This window comes from Terrapene carolina, unplaced genomic scaffold (genome assembly GCF_002925995.2).
Source record: "Terrapene carolina triunguis isolate 2854851 unplaced genomic scaffold, T_m_triunguis-2.0 Scaffold96, whole genome shotgun sequence".
Classification (NCBI taxonomy): Eukaryota; Metazoa; Chordata; order Testudines; family Emydidae; genus Terrapene; species Terrapene triunguis.
Window position 1 is genome coordinate 55,925,162 of NW_020664447.1, and position 12,676 is coordinate 55,937,837.

A 12,676-nucleotide genomic window follows, 5' to 3' on the forward strand; every position below is an offset into this window, starting at 1 on the left:
TCACTGGAATGCAAATTTAAGGGAATTAAACCTTGTCGTCATGTTGCATATTGTCCAACTGCTGTGCATTAATTAGGCATAATGCATTATGAACTACCTGTGCAACTTCCATTAGCATCAACAGCAGCTGCATATCTTAGGACATAATTTGGCCCACAGTACCTATTTTTACTGGGTCAAGAAGTCAGATTCTTTGGTTAACATCATTCCCTTGCCCCATCACCTGTGTCAGTTTTGAGCGGAATGCATAAAACATTAACGTCTAAAAATAAAGGAAAAGAGTTTTGCATCAATTCTGCTTTTAGTTTTTATTTTTAAAAACTAAAAATATATCCTCCACCTTAGAAAGTCAGGTTGTTGCCATCTTACATTTCAGAATACAAATCTGAAAAAAGTTAAGAACAAAGATAGGACTTCAGCCAAGTATTCAGCTTCTTATTGTTGTAGTTTTAACTTAAGTCCACTTAGAATCCTATGTTTTGGTCATTTGTAACAAGAATATGTTCAAATGCGTTTGGAACACTAACTGCAATAAAGCAGTTTAAAAGTAGACAATTACACTGCTGACAATGAGCACAGGAAAAAAAACTCCTCTCCATCTGCACAGAAACATAATCCTTGGAAGACAAGCATTATGTACAAGTACAGTTTAGTTAGAAGTTAGAACATTAAATTATCACAAAATCTTGAGGGCCTAGATGCAGTTCATGAAAGAATATAAGTCCATTAGTCCTTTTGCTCCAACTTTGGAAAGACTGCATCTATAGTCTTATCCCAAACATAACGAATGAAGTGTTAACTTGGTCTCATCCACCCCCTTCCTCCATAAGCTGGAATACAGAAGACTTTTTTGTTGCTAAAGCCAAATATAGTTATGCACAAATATTTTGTTGGACAAAGTCTGAACAGCAGACAGTACACCTGAGTTGATGTTTACAAACTACTTTTCACAAAGTTAAGAAAATACTGGTATCAAAGTACAAACAATGTTAAAATAGGCAAAACTACTATACAAGGGCATCTTGTAAAATTAAAGTGAATGAACACAACATACGAGGCATGTTGTGTCCCTGCTCTACACATCTGGTTTCCTAGTCTTCAGAGTCATAGTTGTGTGTTTCTTGTTCTGACATCTGTAGAAGTCTCGTTAAAACTAGGCGGTTGGATCTTCTTTGCAAGATGAATCTTGAATCACTATTACTTCTTGAATATACTTTCTTCATCACTGCACAATTTCAAAGTAGTGTAATATCGCCATGATGTGCTGAGGCATGAACACATAGCCAGTGTACAGCGCCATTCCAACAATAGAAACCAGCATAGAATCTGAGCAATAGCTAAGGAAAGCTGCAGTTTGGAATTCTATTAAATCACAGAACAAGAATGTTTTAACACTAGCCTTCAAAACTATTATAAAACTTGTATAATTCTAAATTGTATATGCTCAACTGTATTCATGTATAACAGCTGTAGGAAGAAATCCACTGTAAATGTGAAAACTAGAAGACTGGTAATAATGACCAACTATATTATGAGAATGCCTTCCAGATTCCCTATTTTATTGCCACATATTTTGGACATAAAAACAAAGTCCTTTTTTGGGGGGGTGGGGAGAAGAGATGAGGAGGAGAAACACATTAATGGGAAATAACCAGATTCCCTAAAAGCCAACAACTTCTGCAGGTTCTGAGTTTTACCCTGTCAGCAAGAGCAATATATTTATGCTAATTCATAGATATCTTTAAAAATCTCTCTCTCATTATATATATATATATATATATATACACACACACACACACACACACACACACACACACACACAATATATATATTTGAAGAAACTAGTCTTTCGATGCTGATCTCAAGGATTCTCTTGGAACAGAGTGGCCCAAATAAACTAAACCTTAATTTGTGTGTACACATTACTGGAGGGAGAATGGTCGTTGGTATAAAACGGAGTCACGAGACCTGGGTTCCATTCCCAGCTGCCTGTAGGCTTTGGGCAGGTCACAACTCTAAAAGGAGACATTGACAAAAGACCAAGTTGGGCTTGTAAAGAGCTGCTCTCATGGGAACTCTAATGACACATGTCTCTCCTGCCCCAAGACCTGAAATATGCATTGCTACAAAAACCACCACTGACCCATTTTGGAGTGTTGAATCTTGTTCTCCCCTCTCCCCCCCCGAACCCTCCAAAAACAAAATCAAACCAAACTGCAGTCTTGAAAGATGACTTTAATAGGCTCTTTGGAATATTATAACTGAAAAATGAAGAGTCTGTTCAATTAAGGCAGGTCTACACTTACTTCCTGGTCCGGCCGTAAGCAATCCATCTTCTGGGATCGATCCCGGAAGTGCTCGCCGTCGACGCCGGTACTCCAGCTCAGTGAGAGGAGTACGCGGCATCGACGGGGGAGCCTGCCTGCCGCGTCTGGACCCACGGTAAGTTCAAACTAAGGTACTTCGAATTCAGCTACGTTATTAACGTAGCTGAATTTGCGTACCTTAGTTCAAAGTGGGGGGTTAGTGTGGACCAGGCCTTAGTGTTCTTTATTTCTGTGTTCAAATACACCTCTACCTCGATATAACGCTGTCCTCAGTAGCCAAAAAAATCTTACCGCGTTATATTGAACTTGCTTTGATCCACTGGAGTGCACAGCCCCGCCCCCCTCCCCGAGCACTGCTTTACCACGTTATATCCGAATTCATGTTATATCGGGTCGCGTTATATCGGGGTAGAGGTGTATATTGACTTAATTTGTATTGCCAGGTTTGTTAATAAATATGAGCATTACTGATCCTTTGGGGGGTGGGGGGGGGAAAGGGTTGTGAGGCTCAATTTATTTTTCAAGAGCACTTCAATAGAAGGAACTATGGTATTAGTATTAATTTCCTTAGACAGCTGATCAATATCTTATCAGTAGAACCGATCTAGATGTTTCACTCAAATCATAATACCTCAAAGCACAGCCTTTGTTTTAATTCAAGCTGTGTTTGTAAACCATTCATTAACATTTTATTGGAAGTGGCTGCAGCTCTCTGAAAACTTTTTTGTAGTATCTGGCAATCCATAAACAACCATTTTCAGGCTATAGTTTCACTAGCTTATTTCAAATATGAGCAGTGATCACTTGGAAAATTCACATAAGACACATTACCTGTATTTGCTATCACTAGTCCTATGTCCAGTTCCAGGAAACCCAAGCCCAGCCTACAGAAATGCAATGGGATTGTAGTCATTGGAGATTAGATTGACTCAAACCTGAACGTTTCTGGGGACACACAAATAAATTTAAATTTTTTTACAAACCCTTTTCAAATCAGACTACCTGCAATTTCCTCAAACCATAACTTTAAAATTAAGTTTAATAAGCCTAATAAAAAGACAGCACTATAAACAGAGCATTAGGTATTAAAGGGCCTGGCAGAAGTATCCAGTTACCACAGCTTCAACAGGAGCTGCAAGTGCTCATCAGCACCTCCAAAAATGAGGTCTAAACTGTGTATATTTAACAACAAAGGCTATATGACTGTTTGGCATACCTGTTAGAGAACAAACATAGAAGTTGTACTCATTAACTAGAGTATTTTTTAGTCATGGCAAGTCATGAAATATTGCAATTTAAAAGCACTAGGGGAGGGTCACCTCATAAATCTCTAAACTTTGACATGAGTGCTTAGCTTGGAATCCCAGGGTTGTGACTATCAGATAATATACAACACCGATACTAGATCTACTTGGACTGTAAGCTCGTTGGGCCATCTTTTGTTCTGTGTTTGTACAGTGCCTAGCACAATAGTGTCCCATCCGTGACAGGGGCTCCTAGGTACTACCAAAATAAAAATAAATAATCTAAGGCCTTCTACCCTAGGATAATGGCCCGTCATTGCCAGTGCTAGTGGCAAGTGCTCCAGCCATGCTTCCTGTAGCAATCCTCTCTAAAGTTGAGCTATTTTCATCCACAAGGAGAGACAAGTGGGAATTAGTTGCTCAACTGTTTTCAGCAGTAGATCCTAGTATCGACAAACTAGATCCTAGAATCAGATTTGAACTTATATTGAGAAAAAATGGCTATATGGTGATCAGGATGTTACCATCACTGAAACGAGCACACTTCTGTCTATTACCCTCCGACACCCCCTAAATGATACCCAAGATTACAACAACCAAAAAGTTTAGTTTTTCAGTTAGATTATTTTATGCATTTTACAGAACTTCATATGTAGTCAGTTTCACTGTTTCCCCTTTAGAGTTAGTTTCCTCCGTGTTATGCTTATAAGAAGCACATGGAATTTTTTTAAAGGGGATAAGGCAATACACTGTTTATTGAGACTACAGTTTAAGCATTGAAATTAACATATGCTTTTATTTATTATTTTTTATTCGTGCGATTTTTTTAAATTGCTTGACAGCCCTAAAAAAAAGCCACACACATGACAGCAATATTTTAAAACATATATAAATAAAATAGGCAAAGGGACTCAGGAGCAGGTGTACTACCTGAAACTACTTTTAACTTTTTTTTTTTTTTTTTTTTTTTTTAAAAAGATGACCAAGTTTCAAGATGATAATAGTATATACTAACATCCAATGGAAATCTGACATTCCCAGCTTTCAAGTAGCTAAGAGTATTCTAATAAACATAGTGGTTCACAAAATAGGAGTATTCATATTGCATTGTGCTAGGCACTGTACAGACACATAACAGAGAGCTTACATTCTAAGTATAAGAACACACAGAAACAGGGGAGTAAACAGAAACAATAAGACAATACTGGTTGCATGATAGACAGTGATACCCAGATAAAGCCTTTATAAAAGTGACTGATTCCCTTAGACCAGCAATACTATATTTAGCGCTGGTCAAGGTCATTTTAGCAAATCTTGGACTTTAACTCAGTATGAACTTCAAAGCCTTAAAGAGATGCTGGTTTAAATTCAAACCAGATCAATGTTAATAGCCATCTAACAGCTGTTCAGTGGCTTACATGACGTAAGTTATTAGTATCAGTTCAGTATCTAGTGGTATCTACCACAATCAGCAAACTCACTGAAGGACTCAGCAGGGAGTTCTTCAAGGACCGAATAGGCATGAAGACCAAAATAATGTTCTCAATCAAAGGACCCTAAATGGCTTTTGTCTTTTAAAGACATCTTTGTATTCAAATGTAGAGTTCATACTTCTCAAAATGCTTAACACATTACATCCTGTTCACACTTGCCAGCAAACTTAGTCATTGTAAAAATAATTAAAAGTTACCAGCAATTGCAATTTAGCATACATAGCAATTACTTCAATACAATAAGTAACCTGAAAGTTATACATGTCAAATTAATTTTAAGCTATAACGCTATAACTTACAGGAACAAAAGTTGTTTGAATTTGTCAACAAAATATGAAGAGACAACTGTACACACACCCTTAAGTTACTTATATGTTTTGCCAAAATCAGAAGATTGCTTAGCTGACCTCTTTATATCAATGTTCAAGCCTAACTACTCTGACAAAATAGAATGCTCATGAAGCATAGAAAACAAAGATCTTTCTTCACTGACACTAGACCTGGCATAAATAGAGCCAGGTACCATTGCTAAGGAATAGGATACCTCCACTGAGAGGAAAAAAGGGAAAGTAATTAAACATATACAATGTGGATGTATGAGAACATAGCTATCAAGTCCATCCCATGTTCATGCATTTCTATTTTATATGCTCTCCATTTTGGAGCTTTACATAGAAAAAAAATCTACATGATTATGCACCTGTAACTTGGGCAAACAACAGTCCCTACTTTTACTAATGGCAGATATTTTCTTTACAACTGACCACCACCCCTATAAAGGCACCCTTATTATTACTATCACCATATCCTGTTTGTTACCGGTTAGATTAGTTTATCTCCTCACCTCTCTCAGTACTCCTTGGAGGTACTTTTAAAAGGTCATCCATCAGACAGTGGCTGCAAATACGAAGTACTGAGGTACCGTTTTAACAAAGGATGAAGCAACCATCGCATTCAGAATAGAAAGAGACATTATATTACCCTCTAGAAAAAGCTGCTCAAAAACCCACAATAATCTAGAATCTAGATACAGGTCTCTACAACTGAACCTTCATGTTAGAAACAGAGGGTCCTGGTCTGAATCTGTAAAAAGCAACAGAGGGTCCTGTTAGAAGACTATTATAGTGAAATACATAAAACAAGCAAATTCACCAACTACAGGTTCAGTAAACACCAATTAGAAAGAGACACAGGGAGGCAAACCAAAATGGAAACCTAGAGTTGCATGACTATGCAACATACATAAATTACTTGTTATATGAAATACACATTTTCCTTTCCAATGTGCAAAGTATGAAGGCGTGCACTAAAGGTATTTCTGACTAATGGAAACAATTCTTCAAGTTAACAGAGAAAAAATTGCATAATTCTAGGGAAGGAAAGTGAAAGGAGAAATTGCATCAAGGCACAACAACCTGCCTCTGACTCAGAAATTAACTACATTGCTAAATGGCCAGAAGGGATACTTGGTACCTTACTGTTCTGAAAGATAATCTGTGTTGCTCTCTCTTAAACATTGGCAACACTTGTTATAGTTTGTTGTAACAATACAGATTGTGAATCTGAATGTGATTTAACAAGCAAGGAGTGAGTGGATTAACAGATTCCTCACACATGGGTGAAAGGGTTTCTTCTTTGTTCACACAATAAACTTAACCTGTGGAACTAGGAAATAGTGCCACATTATACACTTTGCAACACTGACCCCCCACCAAGGCCAATGTAGCTATAGACTGCTACTATATTCATAGATTCAAGGACTGGAAGGGACCTCGAGAGGTCATCGAGTCCAGTCCCCTGCCCGCATGGCAGGACCAAATACTGTCTAGACCATCCCTGATAGACATTTATCTAACCTACTCTTAAATATCTCCAGAGATGGAGATTCCACAACCTCCCTAGGCAATTTATTCCAGTGTTTAACCACCCTGACAGTTAGGAACTTTTTCCTAATGTCCAACCTAGACCTCCCTTGCTGCAGTTTAAGCCCATTGCTTCTTGTTCTATCCTCAGAGGCTAAGGTGAACAAGTTTTCTCCCTCCTCCTTATGACACCCTTTTAGATACCTGAAAACTGCTATCATGTCCCCTCTCAGTCTTCTCTTTTCCAAACTAAACAAACCCAATTCTTTCAGCCTTCCTTCATAGGTCATGTTCTCAAGACCTTTAATCATTCTTGTTGCTCTTCTCTGGACCCTTTCCAATTCCTCCACATCTTTTTTGAAATGCGGTGCCCAGAACTGGACACAATACTCCAGCTGAGGCCTAACCAGAGCAGAGTAGAGCGGAAGAATGACTTCTCGTGTCTTGCTCACAACACACCTGTTAATACATCCCAGAATCATGTTTGCTTTTTTTGCAACAGCATCACACTGTTGACTCATATTTAGCTTGTGGTCCACTATAACCCCTAGATCCCTTTCTGCCGTACTCCTTCCTAGACAGTCTCTTCCCATTCTGTATGTGTGAAACTGATTTTTCCTTCCTAAGTGGAGCACTTTGCATTTGTCTTTGTTAAACTTCATCCTGTTTAACTCAGACCATTTCTCCAATTTGTCCAGATCATTTTGAATTATGACCCTGTCCTCCAAAGCAGTTGCAATCCCTCCCAGTTTGGTATCATCCGCAAACTTAATAAGCGTACTTTCTATGCCAATATCTAAGTCATTAAATAATATATCAGTGTTATTTTATCTAAATAGTCATATAGCCAGTTAGAATTGAACCTTGGGTTTTTAAACCACCAACATAGCTACACTGGGATAGCTAACAACCCTCAATGTAAACAAGGGCTGAGCACCTCCCAAGCATCAATTAAATGCATACACCATATGCCTACCAGTAAAGTGTTATTGGGCCCATTTTACAGATAGGAAGGGGCACATTAAGCACCCATGATCAGAGAAGTGCTCAAAGACATTCTCAAAGTCTGGAAACGCCAAGAATCGAACCTAGATCTCCCAAGTCCCAGTCTAGTGCCTTAATCATAAGCGCATCCTTCAGAACAGGGGCTGAAGGGATAGCAGGGCAGCTTGCTCAGGACAAAGGTCAGACCTCCCCTCCAAAAGCACCTCTCGCAGCTCGGCTGAGCCTGAACCACATCCCACACAGTCCACACCACAGGGCGGGCAGAGATGCACTCGAAGGAGTTAGAAGGGCTTGGGGAGCAGAGCAGCGCACGAGGGTCCAGCCCCCTCCCTCATGCCGCAAGCGGGGCGACAGCCCTGGACAATCCACCGCTGCCCCGGCCCCTACCTTCCACTTCTCCAAGCTCGGCCATGAACTCCAGCCCTCCCCGCCCCCCTTCGAGTCCAGCCACGTGCTCCAGCCCCCAACCTCCCACTTCCCCAAGGCTGGCTGTGGCCTCCCCCGCACCGGCCCCGCGCACCAGCCTCCGGCACGCGTCGCCGGCGGCCACTTAATTAACAGAACCCGGCCCCGCGGCCTCTGCATCCCTCCCGCCCTGCCCGGCCCGGCCCGGCCCTGCCGCGGGAGGATACTGAAGACCGTCCGCTCCCAGGGCTCCAGCATGTAGAGCGCGGTGACCAGCAGGTACTGGTAATAGAGCCACGACACCCGCCCCCAGGCCGAGCCCAGCGCCATCGCCGGACCTGTCTGCGTGCGGCGTGCGCGGCCCCCGCAAACTGACTGAGCCAGGCCTGACCGCGCGGGGAACGCCCTGCACTGAGCCCCGCCCCGCCTCTGCTCTGTTGGTAGGGAGCATGCGCTTGAGGACTGAGCATGCTCAGTAACACCTGCCGACGCCGCTGCCCGGACTCTGCCCTCTCTTGTGGTGACCACGTGCGCCCTGCTGGTGACGGGGTTGCGGGGGCCGGAGGGGGAAGAGGGGCGGGGCTGACAGTTACCCAGGTGAGCTGAGCCATCTGCAGTGGCTGCAAAAGAAAAGTGGTGTTGGAGGCGGATGCGCCCCACTCCCGCATCTCACCACCTGCTTCCCAGGGCTGTGCCCTTAAGGGTACAGTGCGGTGCGCCCTAATGTATCTGGTGCCACCTATTGAGCTGCTAAAGGGCACTTGATTGATTCAGTGAAATATTTTACATACGCCCTCCTGTCCAAAAATGATAATTATCAACGTTTAAAAGAATCGCTTATCATTTTATATGTCCCTGTAACAACTCATAGCAGGAAACATATTTGGCTTGCCTTTTATTCGGATAGCCTGGACTGGACTGCATTTTTCTTGCAATCCACTGTTAAATGGAGTTTCACTCCTTTATTTACTTTTTGAAATTATATTTTTGTTACTCTTAGCACTTCATTTACCTTTGTTAACACTGTGCAGATGAATGTCATGCTAGTTAATAGATATCTTAATAGCAATATTGGAAATATTAATAGTTGCTAGTAGTTTCTGCAATCACATCTCACAGTAATTCTGCTACAGCTCCTGTTAGTACTGGATATTAGGTTTTAGTTCTATTTTTTTTTTTTCATATTTTATGTAAAAGTTTATTCTCTGGGATCACATGACTTCAAGGCTGACAAGTCTGGTTTGATGTCAAAACAGTTTTCTTTGAGCCTTCAATGGGGATTGTCTTTGGCAACTGTTATTTTGCCCCTCAGTGCATTTTCATATGTCACCACTTGTGTGTACAACTTAGTTCCCAAATATTCACCACAGGCCAGATTTTTAAAGTTTAAAAGCGCCTAGATGCTTTTGAAAATCCCACTAGTTGCCTAAATATCTTTAAAAATCTGACCCTAAGGGCACTATAATATCTTTCATGAAATCCTTTTCAAAAGCAAATTTCTTCTGTAATTTTTACTAAATATAGGTATACAACCCCAAGATAGATTGACAACCACCAGTATTCAAAAATCATGAGATATACACCCAAAAGTTATGAAATTAAAATAAATAAACATATACATACATACCTTTGGGGTTCTTTTAATTTTCCTTTTTGTTTCTGAGCCTTTAGAGCACATTAGCATCATATTTATGCTGTTACCTCTCCCAAAGAATCCATATATTTGAAACAGTTGTACATTCCTATAACATTCAATACCGTTTTGGACTTCCAGTATAATGATTCCCCACTCCCTTTGTAATTGAAAACTTATTAAAAATCCTTATTTTTGTAAGTAATTCCTCACCCTGCAAACACTGAAATTCACACTTGACTCTTCTATTACTTCATTTTTTCCATACATAAATGTTGATTTTTCTACTGAATTGTTTATACTTCTAATTGCATATTTTAATTTCATTGCCTTTTATGTATGCTACATATTTGGTTATCAAGTAATCAGCAGACAATGATCTTCAGGGCTTAGCTTCAAAAGGCTGGGATTTTGCATAACTGGAGATGAGAAATTTGCATTCACCTCCCCCTAGAGATTCCTCAGGGAAACCACTTGACAGTATCAAAGGGGTAGTATCCGAAGAAGTGGGTATTCACCCACGAAAGCTCATGCTCCAATACGTCTGTTAGTCTATAAGGTGCCACAGGACTCTTTGCTGCTTTCACTTGACAGTGTTTGTCCCAAAGGTCCATTCTTATCTGGCAAATTGTTCAGTTAAATATTAGATAAGTTCATGAAAGATTGGTCCATCAATGGCTATTAGCCAAGATGGTCAGAGACAGAACCCCATGCTCTGGGTTCCCTAAGCCTCTGACTGCTAGAAGCTAGCAATGAACCACCGGGTGCATCACTCAATAAATTGTCGTGTTCTGTTCGCTTCCTCTGAAGCATCTGGCACTGGCCGCTGTCAGAAGACAATATACCAGGCTAGATGGACCATTGGTCTAACCCACTATGGCCATTCTTATGTTCTCCATACAGTCCTCTGAAGTCACAACACTTCCCTGGGTTCACCTCACATCTCCCCCTAAAGAGAGGTTACATACAATTCCAGCCCACAATAATACATAAACCATTAATTTAATACAATGGACTCCAAAGTTAAATTTAATTCAATAAAGTTTATCAAGGATCCTGCAGGAAATTGTCCTATCTGTCACAGCTCCCTCTTCATACAGTCAAAGCTGAAGAACCAGTGAAATTATTTGGACAGTAGTAACCATTGCGCCTATCCCCAGTGGATTTACTGTAGTGTTGTGGTACCAACCTTTGTTCTGATACAGTCCTTGGTAGCACTATGGTGCACCACAACTCAGACAAGCATTTTAAGGTGATTCATTTGCTAGGTCCTAAGGCCCTCACACCGTGTGGCCTAATGAGCACTCTGTCAACTACATCCATTATCAACTCCACTTTGTCAACATTTAGGGTTACTATATTTTAATTTTAAAAAAGGAGGACACTCCACGGGACCCCGGCCCCGCCCCTTCCCCCCCCCCCCCCCCCCCCCCACTCCCCCCCTCCCCCGCAGCCCCCCCCCTGGGGGCCCCCCCCCCCCCCCGCTCTATGGAAGATGGGGTAAGCGTGTGCAGGAGCAGGGGGGAGGGGGAGACACCTCTTCCCCCTCCCCCCCTACAGCAAGCGGGAGTTTCTGGGAGCAGCTCCAAGGCAGAGGGCAGGAGCAGCACATGGCAGTGGGGGGAGGGACACAGCTGAACTGCAGGCAGCTGCTGCACAGAGAACTTAGGGCAGTGGGGAGCTGATGAGGGAGCTGATATGGGGGCTGCTGGTCCACCCTGGTTCCAACCACCCACCAGCTAGCTGCAACGGGCTGCTCTTCCTGCAAGCAGTGGACAAAACAGGCGGCTGCCAAACAACGTTAGAAGGAAGCATTTCACAACTTTAAACAAGCATGTTCACTAATTGATCAGCAACTTAACATCGAAACAACGTTAACCGGGACAACTTTAAGTGAGGAGTTACTGTACTTCCTGTAACAACTTAGCACTCAAGCTCCTTTTCCTTTTGTGATTCCTAACCCAAACCAGTTAACACTCCTGATACACCCGAGCAGACATATTCTTAAGTCAGTGTGTGTTCCTTCCGGGATAGTGGCCTTACTCCAGTGATATTTCGCTGCTTGTCTGACAGTACTGAGAACACCTGCCACCTGGGTTACATACCTAGGGATTAGTATACCCTTCAGTAACATCAGCCCCATCCAGTAATTTTAGCAGATGATCTCATACCTGAACTTCATATGTGGCATGTACACCATGGATAACCGTACACTAGTTCTATAGGCTATCCTGCCTAAGGGAGGCAGGACATCCTAGTTCTATCAACTGGGTGTCTACAAAAAAATGCCAACACATCTGTCAGTATATGGTGAAGGTTTTGCAACAATTTGTCCTATTATGGGTGGTAATGGTGGGGTGCAGATCTTATTTATCTCCAGCAGGTCACAAGCCTCTCAAAACAACTCAAAGTTTTGACCCTAGTTGATACACAAGAAGTGAGGCATACCATACTGGCAAACAAATTGCTCAACAAGTATCTTAGCAATTGTTTGTATTTCTTGATTGGGTAGTGAATAAGCTTCTGCCAACTTGGAGAAGTAATCAGCTATTACAAACACATACAGACTGCTCTTCTAAGATACCAGGATACCTATAGTCACTCTGTTGAGAGGACAGATCCCAAAAATGGAAAACATATTGCTTGGGGTGGAGCACTAGTCATTTTATGGACCCTGCTGGCATAGAACTTCACCTACTCTTTAACA

At 41.6% G+C, this 12,676-nt stretch overlaps 1 protein-coding gene across 1 annotated transcript; it reads right to left on the reverse strand.

The window, feature by feature from the left end:
• Positions 1–289: 289 nt before the first annotated feature.
• SPTSSA (serine palmitoyltransferase small subunit A) lies at positions 290–8,727 on the reverse strand. The gene is made up of 2 exons (XM_024196019.3): positions 8,564–8,727; positions 290–1,326 (listed from the first exon to the last, which is right to left on the reverse strand). The coding sequence occupies exons 1-2, from the start codon at positions 8,664–8,666 to the stop codon at positions 1,223–1,225; spliced, it is 207 nt and encodes a 68-aa protein (XP_024051787.1). The 5' UTR covers positions 8,667–8,727; the 3' UTR covers positions 290–1,222.
• Between the last annotated feature and the right edge of the window lie 3,949 nt (positions 8,728–12,676).